Source organism: Taeniopygia guttata, chromosome 8 (genome assembly GCF_048771995.1).
Source record: "Taeniopygia guttata chromosome 8, bTaeGut7.mat, whole genome shotgun sequence".
Classification (NCBI taxonomy): Eukaryota; Metazoa; Chordata; class Aves; order Passeriformes; family Estrildidae; genus Taeniopygia; species Taeniopygia guttata.
Window position 1 is genome coordinate 7,891,961 of NC_133033.1, and position 27,583 is coordinate 7,919,543.

Sequence of the window (27,583 nt, forward strand, 5' to 3'; positions counted from 1 at the left end):
GGTGATAGGAGAAGAGGTATTTTCATCCACAAGGTCCCCAACTGGCAGATTTCCAGAAGATGGGAAGTGTTGTCTGAGAAAAGTTCACGCTCTGCTCACCTCATTTCTTACGTGCTTTCCCAAAGTATCTGCTACCAGACACTTTTGGGGATGTTGGGCTTATCTGAGCTCTCTGTTCTTGTTTCAATGACACCTTTGAGCAACGTGCTGCAGACGCTGCGGCACCTCTGCTGGAACACCGCTCTTCTCCAGAAACCTCCTCACAGACTTCCAGTGCCCACAGAGCTCTTGTGTTACATGGGGGGTGTGTGGGGGTGAGCTTCCTGACTCTGGGGCAGCATTTGGGCTTTCTGATACAGGGGGTTTGCGCTTGGCTAGTAAGTGTCAATTGAGATACCCCCAGAACAGGAATGACAGAGTGGAGCTGGAGTCCAAGCAAGGCTTGCTGGGGTGGTGGCACAGGGGGCAGTGGTGGGGCCCCGGAGGTGTGCAGGAGCCAGGCTGGCAGCCAGCCCAGGGCAGCACCAGATGGACAGCACCAGATAGGCAGCAGGGCCCTGTCCAGGCTGTCCCACTGGAACACTGCCTGCTTTGTCTGGGTGAGAAATGTCCCTTTCTTCTTCTGTGCCCGTGGGTTTCACATGATCCAGGGCTGCTGCTTTAGACATCCAGCGTCACACAGTCCATCTCCTTTCTCTTTGCGGAGCTGGGTCCATTCACAGCAATTGAGCACTCCAGCCTTTTGCCCTCACAATGATCTGATAACCTTTTAAGAGTTGTTTAAAATCAAGCCCAGTTGCCAGCTACTTGGTCCTGAAAGACTTGTTACTGCTTTGCCACAAATTAACAGGAATGGTGAAAAGAAAGAAGCCAAAGCAATTTACGCCATCATGTCTGACTTGATTAAAACTAATACGGGATTTTTAGGTTACTGCATTTTGTTGTCCAGTATGTCCTTTCTTTAAGTCATATAACTGAATAGCTGATTTGAGTTCTAGGAAGGAGGAATGTGCTTTAGAACCACTCTGAATTCAACCATCCTTCAAGAAGGAAGAGTGCTCTCTCGTGCCAGAAGTATGAACTGATCTTACTGAGTGTTTACTTTTTTGTTTACAAGACCTAAGGCTCCAGTGCAGAAGTCTAAACAGTGACACTTGGACCTGCAAGCCATCACTGCTGGGCAGGGCGTTGGTTACTGGAACTGGTTACACTTCATTGTAAAACCACTTGCAGAACTAGACTGCTCAGACTGTAACTCATTTGGTGAAAATATTTAACCTTTTAGATAAGTTTACTCATCAAAGTTAATCTGCTGAGTTTAGCACAGCTGAGAAACAAGACCGATGCAGAAGTACTGGATGCAAGTAAATCCTGCATACAAAATCCCCAAAATTTCTTCATTTATATTGCAAATTTAACAGAAGTAATTCTGTCCCTTCCAGAGATTCAGTTCTGATTAAAATGCAAATCTGTCTTCCCCTTGTTTCTTAATTTATTTCCTAAGCTTGAATGTGGGCATTGACCAAAGCAGAGTTATCCTGCAGAGCTGCTGCTCACTCACACTGTGACTGGTTGGACATCAAGCTGAGTTACTGGCAAAAGAGATCCTGCTGATGATGTGGTGAGGGCATTGAAACATCCTTCTACAGTGTAGTGGTTCACAAAAGGGGAAAGGATGGAAATTCCATATCAAAGCTTTTTCCCTCATCCCTTCTTCTATGTTAATTTGGACTCTAAGTACCTTTAGCAAGTAACTGAGGTCACTGCCACTAGAAGAAAAGTTTTCAGATCTTACCCTCATTCCAATACTGCCTTTGCTGCAGCTGCTGCTGACTTCAGGTTACATACTTAAGACCTTTATTTGGATTTTATTGACCTATTTAGAGTGGGTGTGGTATTTATAGTGCATTATAGTATAAGTTTAAAAGTGCTTCCAGAACAGAAATTAATTCCATGTCTTTGGTGTCTTAATGACCTTGTGCAAGAGAAGACACACATCTAAGAGCCCAGACTGTTGCTGTCTTGCCTGTTCTATCACGTAACCCACCAAGCCCCCAAAGTGCTGCTCTCTAGGGTCTCACTGAATCCTGTGCCTGCCCCAGCCCTACTGAAGCCAGGAACTTGGAGCAGAAGCAATAGTGTAGTAGGGTCAGCCCAGGGATTGTCATCAACCAGGAGACTCCTTTTCTGGCTTGGGGAGCTTAAGGCTGAGAGAATGGGGTTCTCATGCACTCTGCAGTGTTTGATGTCTAGAAATTTTCTGTTGGTTTTTGTTTCAATCAAAGCACAGCAAAAATAAAATAAAAAACAAAATTAATTTTGCCTGGGCAAGTTTATTGTGGGATCTCTGGATAAGGAGAGAAGTCAGGAGACTAAAGTCAAGCTGTTGGAGTCAACTTCAGCTGGAGCTTTGGGCAAATAGGGCTGAAAACTGGGGCCTGAACGCCCCTGCAGCTTTCCTAGCATCAAGAAAACCAACCTTAGTCCAGTGGCTGGACATCAGTGGCGTGACTGCTCTGCCCTGGGCCGTACCCCTGTGTCACTGTCATGGCTGAGCCCTGGGATGGGTGGTGGTTTGGGGTTTCTCCAAGCACCTCAGTCGGATTCAAACTGGTTTATTAAACTGGTTTATTAAACTGGTTAATTGGCAGCTTGAAAGGGAGGGGGAAAGCAAGGTCCCTAGGTCTCCCTGGTCAGTGCCAAGCCGCAGACTGTTAACTACTCCTGCCTTTCAGAAGCAATAACTGTGGATTCGGGGAACATATGGAACTAACTAGCCGAAAGGCTTTTATGAGCAGCTTTAACAGGGAGCACAGTTTGTGAGTAGAAATTCCAGTGGATGAGTTAATAGTTTCGCTTTCCTTAGCTGTCCCTTTATAGGAAAAACAACAACAAAGCTGGGCACGTTCCTCCCACAGCCCCAGCTGTACAATGTGCCAATGCATCCAGGATTTCGTTTGGACACTGGGGGAGTCCTTTAGTAGATCCCCCAGGACCTGTTTTTCCAGAGCTATTTCCTGATGCTGACCTCATTAGGTGAGTTTCACAGCTCACTAATTCCTAGCAATAGCACAAGAGATTCAAGGAAAGGGGAAACCCGTCTTCTGTAAACCAATGGAACTGAACAGATTTGGGCAAGCACTTTTATTGCTTTTCATTAATCTGGAAAATCAGGGACTTGCATTTTTCTTTCTTAGATTTTTTTTTTCCCCAAGTAACTATTTTGACCTGAAACTGTGTATTTGATTTTCTGTTTGATCACAGATTAGGATAACTAAGAAAGAAGAACCCCTGCAGAACTGTATATCTCAATATTTATGTTGCAGTTTGTTTTTAACCAAGTAGGAGAATGGGTATTTCTTTTCTGGAATTGCAGTCTTGGCGCTGACAGGATATAGTCACTCAAACACTTCCAGTAATGCTTATTTAGTGTTTGCATTGTGGTGGCACGTGTCCAAAAGAGAGAGCAAAGGAAAACAATAAGTTGCCTGCTCAAAAGCTGACATCACAGTGTGAAATTTAAGTACTTGTTTTTGTGGTATTGTTATTAATCATGGGTCTGTGCAGGGGTCATCCTGTAATTCCAGCTACTGGAGTCCTGTGAATGCAAAGCTTGGCCTGAGAGTTTTCCTAGGGTTGCCTTTCATCTTCAAGTCTCCTGTATAGCAAACATACCAGAAGAACTCAGCTCCAGTTTTTCTTAAGCTTAAAAAAAAAAAGTGTTTCTTGTGTTGTAATTCCTGAATTTGTTGTCTGTTTTGTTAGCAATATATTTCATAGGAAGGTTTGGGACCACTCAAGCATTTTATCTGTGAATAAGGTTTCCTCATCTTATTTTACAGGTACTTATTAGATATCCCACAAAGCTTTTTTCTTTTTCTCATTGTGGCATTGTTTGGTGCTTTAGTTATAAAAATTGAAGAGGTGGATCTGGCAACCTTTCCACTTGATTCCACATGTGGATAGGTCCACCTGTTCACCGCTGATGTAACCAGGAATGATGATGTATTTGATGCGGGTTAGCTTGGGTTTTGTTTTCTGGGCCTTCTTATGCTCTTCAGCTAGAGACAAATGTCCAGAACATGGATAAGGTGAAATTCTCTGGCACAGAGGCTGTGATTTCTCCTTCTCAGCTATCACATGCAGCACTAGCATGGTGCTGTGGAGCCTTCAAATGCCCAGTTTGAAGCTGCTGGCCTGACACATTAAAGCACGGTATGTGTATGGTTGTGGGAGTACCTTAGAACAAATGGCATTTTCATCTAGCTTTTCTCCTAAGTTCAATGAAGAAAATTATTTCTGCTTGAAAGGCTGGAGTGTTCCTAAGCCCTATCTAAATACACATTTATTCACTTCTCCCTCTTTAAAAAGGTGGCAGTGGTTTTCTAGATCTGTTTCTGTAGATTAGATTTACTTTCCTAAGAACCAGCTCTCATTAAATTATCACATAAAATCAAACCTCCAACCTCAGCAATGTGTCTGCAGAACAATATTCAAACTGTCCCAAGGACAGCTGCTGATGCCAACGCTTCTGGGCAGTGCCAGCCTCAAGACCTTAGGACCCACTGCAGTTGTGTCTTCTTGCTTTATGTGTGGTTTGGAGGTTTTATAATCCTTTACCTTTTTGAAGGTGAAAGTTAAACACCATAAACATTCAAGTTGATTTATATGGGAGGTTTGCTTTTGTAACCCATTCCTTCTGTTCTTGTGTGACTCCTGGCTCTGCAATCCAGAAGCACAGAGAGGGGGAATACTGTGTGAGTGTCAAGGTGATCAGTAAAGCTGTTAGTGAAGGTCTTCACTGGTCCAGCCCTTTTTTCTTGATAGGTCCAAAGGCTGTGCAAAACAATTCCAAAAATGTCTGGACCAGGTCCCTGGCACTGTGTAGGGCTAGTGGGACCCACTCTCACTGACAGTTAAACAGGACTGCCCTGAGGGCTGAACTGGTGTCTCCAAATAAAATCTCTGTGGTGGGCAATGACACCACCCAGATTAAAAGTTTGGTCAGTCAAAGCGGTGCACAGACATGCAAAAATGTCTTCAAAGCACACCAGGGTGAGGACCATAAATTGTGTGAATAAAAATGCACTTCCCAAGAGCCAAAGTCATAACTTCCCATTGCTTCCCAGAACAAATCCCGTCTGCTCTGTTTATTAGGTGGGACTGTGTATAGGCAGTCACTCTAAGTGTGTTTATTTTGAACTCATCAGTTGTTCAGTAATCTCAGGCAGCTCTGGGAGATTTAACTCAGATAGAGGATTAGGCTGGGGGTCGTGGGGTCAGTGATATTAAGATAGAGAGAAGGGAAGGAAACAGCATTTTTTGTGGCATTATCTGAACAGTAAGGGAAAATAAATTCAGGTTTTAAGTTGGCTTTAACCTGACTCTGAAGGAAATGGTCTACAAATCCAGCCAGGAAGCAGGCGACTGTGATGAGACCCTGCCTCTCTTGATATTTGTTTCAAGCCACCCAACCAAAATCCATGGTAGTTATGGCTTGTTTAAGCAAGACTTCTCTAGAAATAGGTTAATTACATATTCAGCTGTTTAAGTTTCTGATTTTAACTTTCCTCCTAAAATAAAATTTCTGGATTAGCTTTTGGGGTAGAAGTTTGAACCCATTGCTGAGCTCCCCACAGTGACAGCAGCGTGCTGGATGGGTTCAGCTGGTGGCCAGCAGCACCTCTAGGTCCCAAAGCTGCTCTGAGGCAGAAAGCAGGGAAATGAATGTCCTGGCACCAATGAAATCATGGGGGGCCACCTGCCAAAAACTGCAAAATAACTTATTCTCTCTCATTTGGAATCTTTGGTGTCTTGTAAGAAGTGAGCTTGTATGGTGAACTTCTCTGCAGGCTGATTTTTGAGGAACCCATAGACAATTTTCTTCAAGATCTCTAACCTGCTGTAAATGTGAATGAAATAATGTAATAGAATCTAAATTTATTCAGAGGAGAAAGACCCACAGCATTAATGCACAGGACTGGTTTCCCTGAAAAAACAAAAAAGCCAAAAAAGGGGAGGGGGGAGAAGGCATTAGGAGTAAAGTAAGTAAGGATTTGTTTATTGCCTTCTTAATATTTTATCATAAAACACACAGTCTTGCCTCAGGGCTTGTTGGTGGTTTGTATATGTGTGTGTGCCTGTGTGTATACATATTTTTGTATATAAAATCCAGTAACATCCATTGTTTAAAAAACCAAAAATGAGGAGGATTTTGCTAAAAGCATTTTGGGAAAACCTCTGCTCTCATTTTTCCTGTCAATGTTTTTCTAAGCTTTTATTTTTATTAGTCAAAATGTTTAGAATCCCCAGGAAATCCTGGGATGAACCATTTCCTCTTCAAGCTGTAGCCCTTAGGGGAAAAAGAAAAAGCTCAGATCCTTTCAAACATTAGAAATTTTTCATATTTTTTAAATTAGAGAAAAACTAAGTTAGGAGGATGCTTAACTACAAGCTATGGTGCCGGGAAAGCTTGATCTCTTTGTAGAAAAGCCTGGAGAAACCCTTAGATCTGGGCATGGAAATCTTTTAGGCTTGGCTCCTAATGGGGAACTGATTGCCAAACTGAGGTATAACAGGTTCAGTTGAAAGACCATCTTTTTTTTTTTAAAGTAAATTAAAAACTAGCATTTGCTTTTTCTCAACCCAATTTGTGTATGTTAGTTAGCATTTAACAGCTTTTTATTGAGGCTGTTAGTGCCCTGAAGATCCTTTGTTATTATTAATATTACTAGCATTATAAATGTTATTATTCATAATTGAATATCAAATACTCATTTTTTTTATATACATGAGATTTTGCAACTTCCTCTCCTTCACCTTCAGATAAACTTCAACGGGAATCATAATTTTAAACTAAAAGCTTCCACCCTGCAAATACATATGTAAATTGCTGATTTTAAACTCCTCTTGGGTTCACTCCGTGAAGTGGGTTCAGTTGGTAAAACGTAAGAAGGTAAGAATTCAGGTCCCAGACTGGAGCTCAGCGGGGATTACCTTGCCCTGATTTTGAGATGATTGTTATTCTCTGGGAAGGATGGGACACTGCTGTTATAAATGAGAAAAGCTCAAAAAGTGGTGAAATATGAGACTGAAGGGTGCAGGAGTCTTTTCATGAAAAATGACACATCAATATAATTTTTCAGAAGTCTGAATTCACAGTCACCACATTCCACTTTATTTTAGGAAAAGTGTGTTTGTTTATTTATATAGTTCATGACAAAAGTATTCACTGTTATTCTTCTGATTTATTCATCTACTTTTTATCGAGTTTCTTCAGAAAGTTCTTGGAAAGCAGAACATGTAAAGCCCAGATTTGGTGGTTATTGAATCACCAAGTATATATTACTCCCACAGTCTGTCACAAATCTAAAAAGATTTTTGGTCATTCATATGTAATTTAGTGGTCGTTTTTTTATTTGGTTTTATTTGGTTTTTTGTTGGGGAGGCATGGGGGTTTTTTTTGTGGTGGGTTTTTTTTTTTTGTGGTGGGGGGCTGTTTGTTTGTTTGCTTGGGTTTTTTTAGGCTTTGTTTGGTAATTCAAGGGAAAAATATCTAATATTTAAGGATTTTTTTTTTTTTTTTGTTGTTGTTGTTGTCCAAAAGTACGCAATAAATTGTGCTATTGTGCTTCTGCTTTTTTGGTGTTTTTCAGGTTTGGGATGAGGATACTGTTGGGTCAGTCTGTTGGGAAAGTGTTACAGATCTGTGTCTCTGTTCTCACTTTGCATATGGTAGGGTAAAGGAGGAAAGACAAAAGGAGGTAGACTAATAATGAATTTCCTAATTTTTCTGTTATTACAAGCATGGACAAAGTTCCAATACACCTTTGACTTCAGAAGTTCAGATTATTTTGATTTTTTCTCAAAAACCTGTCAAGTGAGTTTGGGCTTTGGATTTAAACTAGACAGGGGCACCTAGACACCCTCATTTAGGGGAGTTTCCATTCCAGTGTCTGTCATGAAGCAAATTAACCAGCACAGAGAGCTCAAGAGTTCTGAGACTGTGACCTCTGAGCAATAGGTATCTGTTATGAAGTTATACTCTGTGGAGAATATTATAGGGTCTTGCACCTGAATGCTTTTCCATTTGGGAATGCCTGAAGACCATCCCTTGTTACTGTGGGCCAGAATGGATAAAGGGAATAGACTTCAGCTGCAGGAAAGTCTTTCAAAGTTTTTTCCTGTAGTCCTTGTTTTGATTCCTACTGTCTTTAACTTTTTCTCTCTTTTCCTGCCTTTGTTTCTGCAGGTGCTGTTTGCTCTGAACCAAACTCTGCTCCAACACGAAAGCCTTCGAGCAGGGAGTCTGCAGGCCCCCTACACCACTGAGGATCTCATCAAGCACTACAACTGTGGAGACCTGAATGCTGTGATATTCAACCATGACACTTCTCAGGTGAGCAGAACTGTTCCAGATGGGCCAGAGAATGGAGGACAAATCAGCTGCTTTAATAGCAGTATGCCAGTCATCACTTCATATTCTGATCCCTCTTTCCCCTCTTCCTTTTAATGCCCTGTGCTTTCTTTCCACACGTGCCTCATTTGCCTGGTGAGAGAGTGGAATTTCCCTGGTTTTGCTCAGGCTCTGGGGAACCATAGAATGGTTTAGGTTCAAAAAGACCTCCAAGATCATCGAGTTTACTGCTAAGCCAGCACTGCCAAGTCCACAGCTAAACCGTGTGCCCAAGCACCACATCCACACATCTTTTAAATACCTCCAGGGATGGTGACTCCAACACTTCCCTGAGCAGCCTGTTCCAATGCTTGACAGCCCTTTTGATGAATAAATTTTTCCTAATGTCCAATCCAAACCTCCCCTAGTGCCACTTGAGGCTGTTTCCTCTTGTCCTATTGCTTGTTACCAGGAGCAAGGAATGGACTGCCTGGAAAGCTTTCCTAGGGATGTTCTTGAAAAAAGATGAATTCTGCATGTTTGGGGCTGTTGAATGTAGACTCCTCATTAAGGGTGGAGGGAGAATCTTTGTAATGTTTGAGTATATATATGAAGAGGAAGTGGACTTTATGTAAATACATTTTAAAGTAAATAACCTCTCAAACATGTCATAATTCAGTAATTCTGTGTGTGTCTCAGACAGCCCTTCAGTCTCTGTTTATCTTAGTTATCCAAAGCTATTAAAAACTCTCAAGGGAGCAGAAATCTGTTTTCCAGACCAGTTTGATGCTTCATGGCAAACTGAGATTCCTCTTTCTCCTTTCCAGTTAATGCTGTGAAAACTTGGTCTTTGGATGTCATCTCCAACATCTCCTTTTTTTTGGGATCAGTATTCCCAGATTCCAGTTTCAGGTGCAGTGACTCACTTGGGGCAAACCTGTGCAAATTTGACAGCCACACATTGTATGTGCCTTGCCAGTGAAAGGATTAAATCATGATAGCAATCTACCATGAGTAAATGCAAATCAAGGAGAGCTGTGTGACTTCCAGAGAGAGCTGAGATGGGGTAAGCTCAGTCTGTGGATTGGGACAGAGGCTCTGTGGGTCACTTGTTTCTCAGCAGAATAGCTGGGCAAGCAAGTGGGGCCCCAACGTGGGATAAAACCCCTTTGGTGTCCCCGTTAACTCAGTCTTAGAAGATGAAGCATTTTTTTAGTGTGACTGAGCAGGACATACCAGGGTGGTTAACGTGGCAGCACTGAAACAAGAGTGTGTCATACCAAAGCTGCCAGAGCTGTTCATTCTGGTCAGCTTTGCACTGAAAAGTAAGGGGAGAAAGCAACTTGGGTAAGAATATGTCTTTAAAGATGGGGAATATGAGTTGGAAAAGGTAGAGAGCTCATGACTTTCAAGGGTCCTGGAGAAGTCAGTGGTTGTAACTATTCCTGAAATGTTGAGGCACAACACACACAAGCAAGATGTCGTGGAATATTTGCCATGGATGCTATGAAAGAATTGCTAGTAGTCAAACCCATGAAGACAGTGCTGGTGTCTGAATGTCCTTGGTCACCTTTTAATCTCCACCAGTGTGATTTCTCCTAATAAGTAAAGCCTTTATCCCTAAGATGTTGTTGTCTTTCATAGCAGTTGCATGGACTCAGAGACACCTCTGTTTTATTGTAACAGACCTGTGGGTTAGACTTGAGAGGAACCTTTTGCTGTAAAAACTTCTTTATTCCTGAAAATTACTGGATTAAGTGTGAGTTTCAAAACAGTGTTAAAGACAGAAGAAAGAAGCAGCAACCAGTCCGAGCTCAAGCCCTGGTGTTAGTCATGGTCCCAGAGTGCACGCAGTTGATGGAGATTATAACGCTTACAGGCCATGGAAAATTAAAATCCCTCTACGTATACTGGTCCCTGCAGAACTCTAAATATTGTGCAGTACTGTTGGGTAAAGAGTTTTTTTGTTTGGTAGTGTTTTTATAAAACAGCTCTATACCATTTATTTTAACTGCAAGCAGAACAAAATAGAAAATTAAAACATAAAATAAACTCCCTATTCAAATCAGGTTTTGCCAGTTGGGGTCATTCCAAAGTTTGTTCTCTGTGGTTTTTTGCAAGGATGAAAGACTCTGTCTGTCATGGAGAGTTTTTGCCATTTGGTTACCAAATTAGATTAGCGTGACTCAGATATTACACATGAAAGATCCCCCGTGGGATCTCTCTCTGGAGACATTAAATGTGGGCACAGGGATTTATCATGTGCTGAGTCTGTTGCAGTTCAGGGCATGTACCCATGCCAGTCTTGGGACAAGAATGCCACAGAGAGTGTGTCCCTTCTTTCATGATACCCAGCTGCTGGCCCAGCTCTTTAGAGGTTCTGATAAGAGTTGAAGCTGGTACTGTTACCACAACCTTGTAATACCCCATAGAATGGAACGGAAGATCAGGAATGGGGTTGTAAGAATCAACATCTACGTGAATGCTGGAGTCCAGGGAATTCAGCTCCATCTGGGGCAACTCAGGAGAACTGCAAAAGGATGTGACTCACTCTTTGAGGACTAATTTGGGATGCTGTTTAAGGTTATTCATGCCTGCTTGTCCCTTGAAGGTTATCAGGAGCTGCAGAATAAAGGTAAACTGTCCATCATTGGCTCAGTTCAGAGCTGATGTTTGAGGTGGCTGTAATGGACTGGGAAGGAGGTGACAAGGTCGCTGCAGGGACACTGGCAGGGAGAGGGAGAGTATTTATGTGGGTGCAGTAACTTCCTAAATGCCTCCAGCATGACTCTTCAGTGATGAAGCAGCTTCAGTAGCTGTCTGCAAGATGCTGAGGTGGCTCTAGTGCAAAAATCATCTTGGAGCAGAAAAGAGGAAATACCAGCATTGTTGACCTAACATGTTACAGATAAGTTCCTTTAGCTCTTCAGCCTCCCCAGGAGATTTTGGGAAGTGTGAGGTTTCCTGCACATTCCTGGGTCCTGCAGCTTTGGGAGGAGAGGGCAGAGTCCTTCTGGGGCCGAGACTGTGCCAAGAGGGTGCACAGACAGGATGATGCTGGGAGGAAAGGTGCAGGGAAAGGTACTTCCTAGTCCAAAGCAGGTTTTAGGTCAGAAGACAGCTCCTTTTTCACCCATGGGTGGGGAAAGGACCACCCCAGGGATATGCTGCTAATCTTGGGCTTGGGAAGTGCAGCTTAGCAAGGGTGCCCAGAAGGGAGGGGTGTGAGCAGGGCCCCATGTCCCTGAGTCTTTCCTTTCCCAGAGCCATCAGCCCTGATGAGAGTGGAGGAATAAACAAATGCTTCTCAGTTTCAGTGGTTTTTTTAAATTTTATTTTAATTAAGAACAGTGAAAGAGGAAACACCTCTGCTTTCCTGTGGTTATACTACATTCATCATTCCTCTCCCTCTACATTTTTTAAACTTTGTTTGCAAGCAGCATTTTTATCAAATGTGAAAACCCTTATTTAAACTTAGTAAAATTTTATGGGGGAGAATTTAGTAAGTAAGACTATGACCCAAAAGTGCTGGAGGAAACTCCTCTATTTTCAATAACCTTCTTCAAACACTTTATTCTCTTGTGACTTTTGCGATCAAGAGGCTTATGTTGAGGCTCCTGGGCAGAGAGTCAAAATGATCCTGAAGAGAAAGTATTCTAAGCTAAAGATAGGATGAGTGTATTTTCTGCTCTTTCTCCAGACTATTTTTCCCCTCGAAGAAGTCAGTTTCTTTCTCTGCTTTTATAAATGTTCTCTAAAAGGAAAAATGGATTGGATTGGATTGGATTGGATTGGATTGGATTGGATTGGATTGGATTGGATTGGATTGGATTGGATTGGATTAGATCAGTAGTTTTGACTTCTGTATTCTGTCTGAAGCTCTTGCTAGGGAATTGAGGTCAGTGTGTTCAGAAGTATTAAAATGCAAAAAATTAGTTCAAAATTAGAAAATTATCTGTCTCCAGATGATACTTTTTTTACCTGAGCTAAGCTTTTAGCTGAAGCTTTTCTAGCTTTACCAGTTAAGAAATTGCCTAGTGACCCAAAGACTCCACAAAGAAAAAGTAGGGTGCAGAACAATTTATTGTTTATTGTGTCGGGTTTTTTGCACCAGTTACTTCCTGTGGTCGGTTTTGAGCTATTCAGTTTTTGAGGACAGTTCTATAAAGCAAATTCATCTTTGCCAGCATTGAATTTTACGTTTCCTTGTACCCCTATGTACTCTTTATTAAGAGGAAAATTGAAAATCCAACGCTTAGATTTTTGTCCTTCTTCCCTTCCCAAAAATTGTGGCTGTGGTCTCCAGCTGTTGTCTCTCATCTTCTGTCCCCTGACATTCTGCTGACCTGAGGAGAGGCTCCTGTCTCAGGAGAAGATGGTTTTTCCTCTCTCATTGCTGATCTGGCAATTCAGAGACCTGCAGCTTTGCTGATCACTTTGTAGACAATTTCTATTGGCCCAACTACCAGATATCATACTTATTATCTGCATGTCCCATATAGGGGACAATTTCTATTGGCCCAACTACCAAATTTCATTATCTGCATGTCCCATATAGGGTAAACAGCACGGAGATACCTGACACTTCCAAAGCATCTTTCATCCAGGAAGCCTGTATGGTTTGTGTGTTAGATTGTATTGAGAGCCCACTGAAGTAATGGGGGATATTTCCATGCCTTCAGCAGGCTTTGTATTCATCCAGCAGGCTGAGCCATCACTGGCTATCAAAGTGAATAAATCAAGTGAGTGACTAACCCATTTTACAGGCCTTGTGCTCAGCTCAGCATAAAGATCTTCTCGTTGACAGCAGGTGTAAGGCCTTGGCTTCATCCTACATGGTTAAAGAAGCTGTGCAGTGAAGTTGTTTGGTGGTCACCACAGCTTACAGAGAGCTCTGAACCCCTTTCAGGTGCTGTGCCTCCTCCTTCAAGCTGTGTCCATCAGAAACAGCCAAGCTTTTTGGATACCTTACTCTAATGATGCCATCCATATCTCAAGTTGTCTCTTCAGTTTGAAATGCCATGGGTGGATTTAGATAGTGAGTGTTGCCTTCTGAAAAGCATATTATGATCTTGATAACATGACATTAGAGATTCATAGACTAAGCCCATGTCAGTATCAGCCTCCCTAAACTAAAGAAGAAAACGTTTAGTGCCTCACTTCACAAGGCACTTGCTGTTTATAAATCACCAGGTTGTTACATACCCCTTTAAAAATGTTATCGTTCTTCGCTGAAACCCGTCCTTTAAAATTTAAGGGTCCTGATAATTCTAATTACATCATTAACTTATCCCATTGTCATTTTGGATAAAATACAACTGGATTTCTGGCTCGCTTCTCAAATCAATGAGAACTATTTGTGGAATGCTCCAGCTTCAGAAACTGCAGAAACACACAGCTGAGACCATTAGGTAGAGTGTTGAATGACAAGCAGACCTAATTTGTCCAAGGAATGGAGTTTTATCTAGGGCAGAGGAAGATAAATCCATGAACCGAAGGCACAGATATTGTAACACAATGCTCTGGAAGCATCTTATCGTTCTCAGCCGTAACAAAGTGCAGGCAAACTGGCACAGCCTCTCGTTCCTCCAGGGGAAATGACTGTGGGCTTTCCAGAAAAGCCAGTGCAAGGCTGTCTCCAGCACCAGGGAGCCATCCCACGAGTTTCCCATTGCGGGTGGAGGCAGAGGGTCAGTCACACTTTGGGAGTGTTTGTCAGGAGGACGCTGATGGCAGTCCTGATGCCAGGTGGCACGAGTGCTCAGTGCTGCTGTGCCCACAGCCAGCAGAGCCTGTCTCCACCTGCTGCTCTCTGGAGAGGCTCCTGCAGAGGAGCTGCCTTCCCATAGCTCAGAAACGCTCTTGCTCTGCTGTGGTGGGATCATAATTTCTCTCCACTCGCACCTGAGTTACAGCTCCGTGTTTTGGTACACTGGGAGCATTTGGAAGTGAACGAAAAAACGGGAGTGTAGCCAAAATTTTCGGAGTCTAATTTTCATATTATGTCAGAACAGGATTCCAGATTGGAGCAATATTGTATTTTGGCTTATGTGTTTCAGAAAATTGGTTGCAGATCCAGATTGAGAGTGAAGTGTACTTGTTGATGACAGTGCTGGGGAAAACATTGCAGAGATTGTTTTTTTATTAAGAATCTGGAACATGCCCAGGTAATTTTCATGCTACAGGTTTTGAAAATAGGTTGTTCTTGGTTGAAAATTTTCATGACATCTTTGCATTTGGAGTTGTTTTACCTTGGAAGTTCTTTCCCTCCTCTTTCCATGAAGAAAGCAATGTGAGAGAAGAAAGAGTCATGGAGAAATTGAAACAAGACATTAAAAAGCTAAGATTTTTCTTTCAGACAGCTACGTTATTAGAAAAATAACATATTCACCTACAGAAAAGGGCTGATCTACATTAAAACATTTAGGGCTTGTTGACTATCCGTATTTATTAGAACAGGAATAGACTATAAATGAGTATGAAAGAGTGATTGGTAAAAAATACTTGGAGTTGAAGGTGCTGCTTTCTGTGCAGTACTGTGTGTTTGCTGTAAAGCATTTACTTTCCCTTCATTTTAAAGAGCTGGTTTATGAAGTGTTTTTTGGAAATACTTGTTAAAGAGAAATGAAAAAGACTTATTAGTATTTTAAATAGTATCTTGCTGGTTGAATGTACAAAGTGCTTTTTCTTTCTTCATGTTTTATCTAGAAGTTATATTTGCTCCTCATTATGACTGTGAGGGGGAGAAAAGTGGGACAAGGGGGAAATTTGGTTGATTTGGCAGGGCTTGGCAAGATCAGTGTTAGACATTATTGAAAAGAGCGTGTTCTTGGGTACCCTGGACATAACATTTCCTCACCTGACACTGTTAGTATGCATTACCAAATGGTGAATGCCATAGATTTGGTATCTCCAGTGTAAACTGGTTGAGCTCTCTGATGATGACTTCAGACATAGATCTTCTAAACCCAAAGGTCTGTAGAGTTCTAACAGCTTGGATGCAAAGAAATCCTTTTCAGAGGTAACTTAATCTGAATTATTCCTTATTTTTCTCTTCTCTGGTCCTTGTTCCACTTCTAAAGGCTTTCTTGGAGATGTTCTCCATTTTTTCGTCTGGTACTAGACCACTCAAGTAGGCCCATCATAAAGAAAGTGAAAATCAGTTCAAAAGCTATAATCCAGTTTGTTTCAGATGCCAGCATAACTAGAAATCTGGTTGGACTGGGAGAAGCCTGGACTTTCTCGAGGACCAAACAGAAAGGCAGAGCCACCTCTGCAGTGCATTCCATTGAGGGTAAGCTCCACAGGTCCCATGTCCAGCCCAGCTGCTGTGGTGTTATGAACCAGATTTCTGCTCCTTGCCAAGTTATGTGATATTGTGCAAATCATATATTTTGGATCAGACTTGCCTCAGGTTAAAATAATATTACAAATTTCACATACACGTTAGAGCTTTTCCTAGAATCTCACTAAACAGGGATGGAAAGAAACTCGTTGAAGAGCCCTGAACACTACATATCCAAGACAACCAAACCTGAGTTTGTACCCTCTACTAACCAACTGTTTTCCCACTGTGTAAAAGAAGACAAAATGAAAAATACTTTTGGAAAAAGAATTGCAGTTCTTTAATAAAGCAACCCCAAACCCAAACCTTCTGGCCCCATTTTTTTCACTTTATTGCCCTGCTTTGCCCTTTGATCAGTGTCTTTCCTTGGGTGTCACAGCAATATAATAGGTGATGGTTTTAGTATCTGAACAGAAAAAAAAATTCTTTGTCAAAGAAAAGAAAGCATTTGGAAGGGAAATAGAAGAACTTGAACTTTTCCATATGTTTGCGAGCTCATGAAAGCTGGCCTCAAAAAATCCCAACGTTAAAAGGGTTTTAAGTGTGGCAGGAGTATCATTAGGTTGTTAAGATTTACCCTCCCCTCCAAAACCCCCAAGCCTTTATTTGCATACACTGCAGGCTTGTCATCCTTAGTCAATTAATGAGCAGGTCCCTGTAATCTGGTCCTAAATATCCTCCACATAGTTGGGTGAAGATTGCAGAAAGGGGGCCGGGATCATTGTTCTGACTCTGTTTTGTTAAGACTTCTTTAATCAAAACATTCATTCAGATAGAGAGGCCGGCTGCATATTTTGGCATCGCAACCAAGGGGGAGCAGGGATGAGGTTGGGGTGGGGAGGGAGGCCTTGGAGGAGGGGTTGATGTTTCTTGCTTCTTCTTTTCCTTTTTTTTGTCCCAGGTGCTTGGAAAGCAGCTATTTAACTGGTGTGGAAAAACAAATAGAAAACATACATGGAGGTCATGACTTCTCAGGGATTTGTTGAAAGTCTTTTTTAACAGGGATAGAAATATCACCCCCCAAGCTGTGAGTGTGTGAGATGCACAGCCCATCCTTGTGGCCTTTCCTTTTTTTTTTTTTTTTTTTTTTTGTTTCTTTTGGCCCGAATGGACAGGGGAGGCAGAACTAGTCAGGACACACAGCTGTTGTTTGGCCAGGTGCCACGTGGAAGAAAAGCCCTGGCAGGATGGGTTTGGTGCTCCCAGGGAGGGTGTCCATGCAGGTGCAGCGAGGGCTGAAGCTGCAGATACAGGGGTGTCCCAGGGCTGCAGCCCACCCTGCCTGCAGGCAGCTTTACACTCAGGCTAGCAATGACTCCTGCAGCTTTTGTGTCACCTGCAGAGCTGGTTTTTAAAAGTATCCTTCACTGTCCATAGAGACTTCACTGGCATTCAGCCTGCTGTTCCCCTCCACATCTTCTGCTATTTGTAATTTTCCTGCATTTATAAGTTTAGATGCTCCAGTGGCACCTAGATCTGAGGTAGCTAGTTTGGAACTCAAACACCTCTATTTTCACATCAAGCTGCCATGGCATGCTGTGAGGTATCCCACTAGCTTTAAATCAGAGAGGCCAGTTACAGAAATCTCACTAACCCAAAATGTGATGTAACTGCAACATCTATGGACCATGAGCACTGATGGGAGGTGGGCAGGGATTAGCTCATGGCCAGAAGTGGTTCCCCAGAGTTGGTCCCAAGAAATGTTCTTGCTTGTGTTCTTCACTTCCCTTCAAGTAAAAAGTATTTTTGCCTTTCCCCCCCCTCCAACTCTGGAAAAGGGAAAGAAAAGATGGAATTGAACTTTATTTCAAACATGAAATACTCCTTTTACAGTCCACTCAGACTTCTAATATATTACTTTAAATTTTAGTGCTTAGGAGAAAGCCATAATGGGTTAATCACATTCTCAAACTGGAGACTGCTCCTTCCTGGTTTCCCTTTTCCATAACAAGCTGGAAGCTTATCTTCTTGGCAGCTGCCAACTTTGGGCTTTGGATTAAATCAGTTTAACTTGACACTCCCTCTTTGGCCATTGCTGGTCTCCCTCATGAAAGAAGGTTGGGAGTGCTGGAGGAAAACCATTTGAGTTGGCAGCATCTTTTGCTTTTATGGCAGCTATGTCTTTCTTGTGGAGATACTCGTTCTCACAGCCCATTCACTTTGCACTATTTCAGTCCTTCCTATCAGAGGCTGCAGTAAGAGGATATTGCTCTCCCAGATGCCAGAAGGGTCCATAAATCAGAGGAAAACAGGTGTCTTCAAGTCCAGAGCAGTATATTTTGCAGCCCTGCAGTAAAAGCCACAATGCCTTGTCAAGGCTGGTTAACAGGAGGGTGTCCTCCCTTCATAAAGGAATGATAACTAGATCTCAGATGTCAGCCTGTGACCCAAGAAGGGCTGGTGTGAATTTAGGGCCATCCAGTTTGCTGGAGGAGCCAGTGGGTGTCGGGATGCTGTTCTGGCTCCCTGGCAGCCCCCATAAGCTGCCTGTCAGCTCATGAGATCCTTATCTTTCGTAATGCTGTCAACTGTATAAAGGTTCCTGACCTGCATGGTGCAGGGAAAATCCTTCAAAGCGGGATCCCTTACTTGTCTTCTGGCTCTGCCCACATAAAGCTCATAAACCAGAAGACTAATAAAGAGAACCCAATCTTTATCGTGTTTAAAAAAAAAATAATGTAGCTGGGAACAACTCCCTGCTCACAACTGAAGATAAGGATTACGAGTGTGGAGGTGGAGCTCTCTTGTCAGGGAGGGATGGATGGGGTTTGTATTGAGCTGCTGGACTGGAACTCTGGAAGCTGATGGCCAGCTCCCTGTCTTGCCATAGCTGTCCCTTTGACTCTGGGTGTGCTGCCTTCTGTTTTCTCTCTTTAGCTGTGAACCCTCTGGGGAGAGAAGGAGAAATAAGGAAATAAGGCATTTGTTTTATTAAGAGATGCCGCTGCAACTGTCAGTGATGATGCTGTACATGCAGGAGTCTGGAGTTTGGATATTTCTCAGGAGATGAGGCTGGAAATCTTGAGTCATCTGCTGATTAGGACAGTGGGAGAGAGGAACCTCAAAAGCCTAGAGGATTGACCAAGATACAGGAAGATAATTGCTGAAGAGATTTTAGGATCACTGTGTGTTTCATGGTAGGAGCTGGCTTCCCATTTCCCTATCTCAGCTTCCTCTTCTCCATCTGCAAGTAGAATTATGGTTGAAGATCACCTCTGCCCACAAGCAGGTGAGGAAAGGCACACAACTCTTTATTCCAGTGTTGGTAATATTGTTTTTTGATTGACATAATATTACCATTTGAATGCACATTCCAGAAATACACTCTCATCACTGGAACAGAACGAGGCTAAACAAGTTTATCAGAGGATTGGGAAATGTAATGCATAGAAGTAGAAATGATAACACTATTATTCCACATATGATAGTGGTTTGATACTGGACTGAGTCTAGAGCAGTTCCACTGTAGCAAATAAATCCAAAGTAGGAAAAAAAATGTAATCAAAGATGATGGTGCATATGTTCAGAACTTTGGCATTGTGCCTCTGCCCAGAATATTTGTCCAAATATTAAAGAATAGTAAATTTTAAAAATAGACTTTTAATGTAGTCCCGTGTCCGTGAATTTTCAGCTGAACTTTGGCAGTAAGCCCCAAATGTGATAAAAGACTCTGCACCAATATATTTTGCTTTTCTCTCTTTTTTTTTTTTTTTTTTTTGTCTTTTCTGTCTCTACAGACAAAGCTGAAAGCATAGCATTGGTCTTGAGTTATGGTTGATGCATTTTTCTGAGCTAAAGTATCTTGTTAGCTCTTATGCTAATGACTGCAGCAGAATCCAAGCCTCTGTGGAAATTTATGGGAAGAGAGGTTACTGCTGAGCATAGTGTTGGAATTTGGATCTTCCTTTGGGTCCCTCCAGAGCCAGACTGAGCCAGTGCCTTGTATGTAACATCAAGGTAGAAAGTCTTGCTGTCCCCGTTTTACAGATGGACTTTTGAGACACAGGAGGAATAAAGCCAAATGCTTCAAAGACACTTAGTGGAGGTTAAGTGCTGAGTTTCCTTTGAAGGTTTAAACCCGAATGACATGCTTGTGATCATGTAAGAGATTTGTATCACCCATGGGAGCAGAACAATTTTTTCAGGGTACTGTCATAACCACTCCACAATCCTTCCTCTTTCTTCTCCCTAAAGCTCCCACTGACTTCAAAGGTGAAGAATTATGGCCCGCATCCCACAGCACTGTGAGCTCAGACGTGTGTACAGAGCTTTATCCACACATATATTCCATCAGGGATACTGACTCAAGTAAAACTACACAGACAGAGGGAAGGGGAAGAAATTTTTGCAAGGCTGGGATTTCTTTTTTATTTTCTGATAGTCCCTTTTTTTAACCTTGAAAGTTTAACTGAGCAATGCAGGGTGTACCTAATGACCGAGTTTGTGGTCCGTCTGTACTGTCTGTAGGAAAGCTGTAACCTAAAGGAAATGGGAATAAAAAAAAGCAGGAATGCTACCTTATTAAAAAAACAAAATATTCTTTCTTTTGAACACCTCAGTGAGACACATTATTGAGTTTCCACTAGAATTATATATAAATATGAGTTGGTTGGGTTCTCAGAAAACTGCACACCTTGCAGAGACTGGATGTAAAGACTCTATTTATCTCTTGTCATGTGTATCCACTAGAAGTGAGCACACCCCAGGTGATCCAGCTGTTTTACACTCATAGGTGAATGGCAAAATTAGCAGTTTGGATTTTTCAACAGACACATAATCTACTCCATTGTACATTTAAATACTGGTAGCAATATTCAGGTATTATTAGATTAGTCCCTCACCCAGGGTCACAGCAAAAGTCTCATCCATTCACTCTTAGGTCAAAAACAACAGATTCATATCATTAAAATGTTAATTTTTTTACAGAATGAAAACAAAATAAAAGCAGAAGGAGGAAGGTGCATCCTTTTGGTGCATATTTAGCCCGTCCTTCTAAAATAACAGGTCTTCTCTATTCCAAAAAAAACCCCAAACTTAAATTCTGGCTCCAGTTAAGAATTTCCTAATTGCGTGTGACTGTTTCTTGACTTCCTGATCCCTGTCTGGTTTGAGGGTTTCTTAAATCAACAGGAGCAGCTGTCTCCCTGAAGCCAGGCATGGTGTGTGTCACTGACTGTGGAAAGGACCTGCATACAGGGAGGAGCGGAGGTGATTAATGGGGCAAGTGTCACAGCTCAGAGTGTGGTTGCACTACTGTGTAGGGGCATACTTACTGCAGTCATTTATCTTCTGTCCCCTGCCACACACACACCAAAACACACCTGCAGATTTTATTTTTGCCAGGCGTTAGAAATGCAGGAATGCACACAGTGCAGCAGGACCTGTACCTGATGCTGTGCCTCTCCAGGTGATACCTTCCTTTGTCTTGTTCCTTGGGCAAGCAAAAGAAAGATTGACAAAATCCAGTTCCTGGTTTTAAGTTTATCCCTCTGCCATTGGCAAACTTTTTCCCACAGAAGAGAAGGAAAAAAAGGGAAGGGGGAAAAATAGGGAAGTGGGGGGGGGGGGGGAAGGCAAGTAAATGGCTCTGTTTTGTGTACTGTGTTTTAGGATAAAGAGAAGGAGCAAACTATAGGTTAACTATGGATGTAGGATTGCAAGTAATGGAGTTGAACAAGGAGGTGAAAGGTGCTTGCCTTCTTGGCAAAAATCTTGTACAACATCTGTTTTTTGGCTGTCTAGACCTCCATCACCAGTGGGATGCACAATGTTTGGTCCCCCAGCATTGCTGCTCCTGCTTTGTGTTGTGCTCACAGGCAAGGCTTTACCTTGCTTTCCCCAAAGCATCTCAAGTGATTCAAAACCAGGTCCCAGCCTTCACTTCCTTTCATCCAGAAGCAGGGAAGAAGAGATTTCTCTTATGTGGATGTTGAACCTTTAGATGCTTCCAGAAAATGTCACCTTCCACTTAAGTGCCTAAAGGCTTCCCTGACTCCTGCCTGAGAGCCCCAGTGTAGAGGAGATGCAAAGGTTTGTGATACCTCCAAGGACCAGTTGATTTGCAACTTTGCATTACAGAGTGTAAAATGCAATTGTAATATGGCTACTCATTCCTCAGACTTGATTCCTGCAGTATAAATCTCTCCCTGTTCTTCACCAGGAATGGAAGGCACTATGTCCTTTGCTGCTGTAGCCAGCAGCATTTTATCTCTTTGACACCATCAGTCTGCTCCCCCATCCCTTTGAGACAAACACATATTCTTGCCAGACACAGAGGTATCTTCCTTGGGCTTTCACAGGAAACTGGTGTCTCCAATAGGTCTGACTTAATGGGACTTATTGCTTGTTGAGTGCTGGCTCTGGGCTAAACTAAGAAGAAGGTGCAAAGTACATGCATGCTCTGAGGAGTCCACAGGTTACACTGGTGATGCCAAGCCGTGCTGGAAAGCCTGGAGGAAGGAATGACTCAGGGAAATGTGACTGAAACCTTAAAGAATTACATGCTGTGAGGAGCATGGTGATTTGGCAAAGCAGCTTGAGAAGCAATTTGGAAAATCAAAGGCCCAGCTGGTCTGTGAGACCCAATAGGCTGGGGCAGGGTCTCTCACATGGAGTATTATCTCCATCCCCTTGGGATCTCCTGGTTCAGAAGATGTGGTCCCCTTTTCTGTCTCACTCAACTGGGAGCAGCCTTTAGTGTGAATCCAGAGTGAGGTGTAGACTCATCCTGCATGATGCATGGTGAGAAATCTCTGCTGCTTGCTCCCTCACATATATTAGGAGTGATGCAGATGGGGCTGCAATAAAAAAACTTTAAGGAGAGTCACTGGGAAGATGGAAATCTGTTTTTCTCCCTAAGACTTGCTGAAAACTTTTGGAGAAGCATTATAAGCAAAGAGAGTGGAAAGAGACGGAAATTGTTGTGCTAAAACCATGTGACCAAGTGGAATGGGAAGAGGTGGGCTGAAAAACAAAATGTAAAGGCAATTTTTAGAAAATGAGTACAGGAATTTTGTATAGTAGAAAACCAGAAATGAAATTAACCCAAGTAACAGAGTCACTGCACCAAGTGTTTCAGCACAGTGAGGGATGTTCCCCTCATGGGCTGTGCATGCAATGTCATTACCACTGACTCAGATTAACACTGGAAATCCTGGCAGCTTTACATGTACCTAGGGACTCAGAAATCTGAACCTGGGGTTTGCAGTTTAAGCTGCTCTCCAGCGGTGAGGGACAGAAAATCACCAGAATGTGCTTGGGGGTCCTGTTGGCAGCCATCAAGCACTGTTCTCATACAGCTCTTCTCCCTGCAGGGCATGTGGGTTCCCAAACCCTTGTGGTAGACCTGGGACTTTCACTGTTTCAAAACAAGGTGTTGTCCTAATGATCAGAGACTTTTGGCTTATCTGTCTATTGGAGCTTGGCTCATTCCTGGGTCTGCTGCCCTGACCCAAGTCCTTGGGCTTTCAGCCTTTCTGCTGTGCCTGTGAACATCTCACAAAAGCAGGGACTGAAAGAGCAGTTCTTGTGGAAGTCCCTTCCTCGGATACATCAGGAATATTCCAGGGATTTATGTGCTGCAATGCATGGTCATCTCTGGTAAGACCTAATAGCAGGTAAAAATAAGGGGGTTTACCCTGTGTGCATCTTCCTGTGTCTGCATTTCCTACCCTTTCCTCTTTTTAAACTGTTAGGTTCTTAAAAAGCCACATACACAAGCCAAATCTTACAGTCCTTACTTAGTTCATGGCGACCTCAGCTGAGAACAGATCACAGTCCAAGTAACTCACCCGAACGTAACATCTGAAACTACATTTTCACAAAGGGACAGAGAAAAATAAAAATTACTGAAGTTTCCTTTAGTAAAATACAAGTTTCACTTTAATGGGGATAACTGGGAATTTATTTTTTTTTTGAGAGTTCCTAACAACCTCCCTAACTAAAACCTCTGATCCTCTAGTGGGTTTAGTGGTTTTTTGTGTAATAGTGGTGCTCAAGTGGCTTAAAGAAGGCTGGATTAAAACTTGCAGTGTTTTGTGGGTTCCTTAACCAATGCCACCTGGACTATGGCCTCTCTCTCTGTTTCAGGTGCCAAATTTCATCAACACAACACTCCCACCCCACGAGCAGGTGACAGCTCAGGAAATAGACAGTTACTTCAGACAGGAGCTCATCTACAAGAGGAATGAGAGGATGGGGAGAAGAGTGATGTCACTTTTAAGGGAGAACAGAGACAAGAGCTTCTTCTTTGCCTTTGGAGCAGGTATGACATGATTTTTTTCTGTTTTACTTTGTTACAATGATTGGATATAAAGTGTTTGGAATGCTTCACGTCTTTGGGCCTGCGGAAGATTTCTTAAGAAGCTTTCTTTTGAAGCAGAAAGACTTTTGTTTGTCCACACCCATTTCTGAAATGAAGTGAGTTGTTGTAGGAGGTGGGTCTAGGTCCAGGCAGGCTGCACACAGGCTGCACTTACTTTTACTGTAGAAATGTGAAGCTATGTGCACTTTTCATGCTGTTGTGTTTGTTTCCTTCCCAGACGTGTGGGCATTTTGGCCACAGGTGTAGAAGATGGTTCAGTTGCCTTTGAATTTGTAAGCCCAGGTGCTGATGGCAGTGAATGGCACAACACAGACCCTCTGGTGGCACAGGCACACGTGTGTGTGGCTTCAGAAGCTGGCCCAGGACTTCAAACCTTCTGGGCTTGCTGCACTCAAACCTTCTCTGTGGGTGACTGAGCTGCTTTGGTGGTGTGTCTGTACAGACTGGCTGGTTTGGTGCTTTGCACAAGTGCATGAGTTGTCTGTGTAGCTAAATACCAGCATTTTAAAGCATTAAGTAAAAAGCCAGAGTATTCCTCTTCCTGTTTAAATGCTCTCCTTGAAGTCTGCAGAACAAAGATGTCTGCACTGCTTCTGTGAGCCTGCGACAGTGCACGCTACTGTCCTCTATCTCCTTTTTTATTTCATTTCCCTTGACCAATGGAATTCGCATTTCTGTGTGATAAGAGTATAAATAATAACCAGTCAGGCCCCTGCTCAGCAGAATCCTGAGCACCAGGTTAAAGTCTCTTGAGCTCCCTCGACTTCAAGGCAGGCTGAGATGGCTTTGTCGAGAACAGATCTGCTCCTTCTGCTCCCTCTCCTTGGCAATCTCTCATCTTTGACAGAACTTTGCTTCTCATCCCATGGCTCTTGCTGTGAACTTTGGCAACAACTCACCTTTCGCTACTCACTTCAGTGGGAATTTTGATTAAAGACTGTGAGCTTTAGCAGAGACACGTGCATTTTGATGTATTTATTTTTTGAGTGTATCCGGACTGAATTTTCCCAAGCTTATTTAATCTCAGGCTTGGCTGATATTTCTGGCCAAGAAGTTTTGCTTAACTGTTTTTACAGTAGGAAAATATATCATGATGGCTCATAATTGGACAGGCATTCATAAAAACCAGCCTGTCTAACCCAAGGAGTGAGGTTTATCAGAGATTATTGAACATGATGGCTTAGATAACAGTTTCCAGTTTTGGAAATCCCTTAACCAGTACATAAATGGAGCTGAGAGGATAAACTGAGCATCGCTGCCTACTTGTTGTGCTTTACACCTAATCCACAGACCATGGACTGGGCAGGTCATGGATCCATCCCACTGCAGCTGTTCCTTTGTGCTAATAACAGAGGTGAAATTAAGCCAATGGATGCTAATTCCATGTTGCATTCTTTAAAAAGGCACTTCTAACTTATGGGAGGTTTGAGCTTTCTTTCCCTGTCCCCATCAGAGGGCACCTACCTGAAACTGCCAGGGAGCATCCTTTGGGAAGGTTGGCTCATAAAGAGCAAGTCTTATTTTGTCTTTTAGGCCCATTTCTGGTGATGTTGAAAACTGCCTTTGTTGCTGGGTTGTTTTGTTTCCCCAGCATTGAGCGTGGCAGGACAGAACAGACACACGCAGCCAGCTTTATTGAAAACTGGGATGTGGGAGCTTTTTGTTTTGGGTTCTTTGTTCCAGCATCCTTTTGGCCTTTCTCACCAAACTGGGCCATCCCTGCAGGCTATCCCTGCTTTAATTCATGTACAATTAATTCATGCTTTCTTCTCTGGAGTGTTTTTTTCTTCATGCAGTGAACACTAAGAATATTAATTTTTCAATGCCAAAACTTTTATACGACTAAAATGCAAGCAAATTCATTTTCTCTTATGATTCAAATGCAGGTTTTTTTTTCCTGAAGAATTTTTGTTTCCTCTTTTCCCCCATGCATTCATGAATCTGAAGAGTAGGTTTCACTGATAAGTCTTTTATTTTGCATCCTTATATCTAGTTCTTTTATTTTTTGGGTTTCTTTGGTATGTGCTTGGGTCATGAATTCAAATTGTTTTATAAAATTTTGAGGGTTTGGTTTTGCCTTTTATAAAAATAAAGGATGTTTTTGATGAAAGTTGAGGCTTTCACATATTCCCATGAATTCTGAAGTGCACAATGTTAGGAATGCACTTTCATTTAGGATAGGTGTGATAGAGTCTGTGGGAGTTTATTTACTCCCAGAGCAATGCCATTTAAGATTCTGCATCTCTGAGACTGACATGATGAAGGGGAAAAAATTTGAAAAAACATATTCTGAACAATGTGCTTCAGAAGATATTGCCCTTTATGCCAAGCATGATCTCTGCATGAATCCCTCAATTCTGAAGATATTGGAACTAATGAATGAATAGTAATTAAATTATATATGTGTATTATGAATTGTTTTCCAAATTTCATAATCTCCATCATAGTTTCTGGGAAAGGAAGAATCAGATAAAACTCTGCTGCCAAATAAAATTGGGAAAATAAGTATTTTCCTAAGTAAGAAAATAAGGCTGTTATGGGAAAAGCACCTTGGAAACACTTCAAGAAATGCAGTTTTACAGACCAGGGCTGCTCTAGGAGGGAGCCCCAAGCCCTGCAGGATGATTCATGTGGACTCAGAGGTATCCTGTTACTCCCAGGTATAGCTGGAGCCAAGGGGCTGGGAAATAGGATCTCTCCCAGAAAACAGCCCTCCCGAGGCAGAGTCCTGCCTGTTCCTCTGGTGGCCTCCCTGCAGGGAGCTGCACCTTGTGGATGCTGCTGTAGTGAAGTTTTACCTGGCTTTTGCACAGCTGCATGCGGCAACTGAGGCACTGCTGCTCTCTTGGGACATCATCCTCAGCTTATTGCAGGATTCCAGTGCTGTGGATGGGTTCTTCTGTACCATCTAATAATTAATTAGTAGAATAAGCTTGACTAAGGTAGAAGGCACCACGTAGGTGTCTTTGCAAATTGCAGTCAGGTTTGGCTAAGTGTATCCTACTCCATGGCTATAGAACCAAAAAAACCACAAAAAACTCAAATCCAGTGAATGGCTTCAAATTAAAAACAAGATGATGATATCCTGGCAGTCTGGTGGTACAGGAGCCTGGTGCCACTGAGCTGGAGGATGCAGGTGTCTGTTTTTTTGGTAAAAAAAAATGGGCATTCATGGAAAACTCTGTTTTCTTCTGGAAAAACAGTCCATTTTTGCAGATGTCAGTCAAAATCACAGATGTTTGGGTGTCATTGCTCTCGTGTACACTGGGATTCCCACTCAAAGTTTCACTATGTGCCACTTAGAGCTGTGCTGCAAAGACCTTGTGGTGCATCCTAGGAGAGCAGGTTCTGGGTCTGAGTCTGAGCTGTAACAGCACGAGGCTGTGAAACATCCTACACACAAATCCTGGGGACAGAGAGTGGGCAGGGGACAGACATTTGAATATACAAGCAAGCTGAGATAAAACAGTTATTCATAAAGAGAAGCGAAGTATTTTTATGCTGTTGAAAGATGGGGGGT

General features: G+C 42.5%; 1 protein-coding gene across 1 annotated transcript in view; it reads left to right on the plus strand.

Moving 5' to 3' along the window:
• The window catches only part of TRABD2B (TraB domain containing 2B), a 265,831-nt gene that overhangs the window by 133,442 nt on the left and 104,806 nt on the right, over positions 1-27,583 (plus strand). Inside the window, exons 3-4 of the mRNA XM_030278808.4 lie at positions 8,252-8,398; positions 23,829-24,003. Of these exons, the coding sequence (XP_030134668.4) occupies positions 8,252-8,398; positions 23,829-24,003 (322 nt within the window). The remainder of the gene's footprint in view (positions 1-8,251; positions 8,399-23,828; positions 24,004-27,583) is intronic.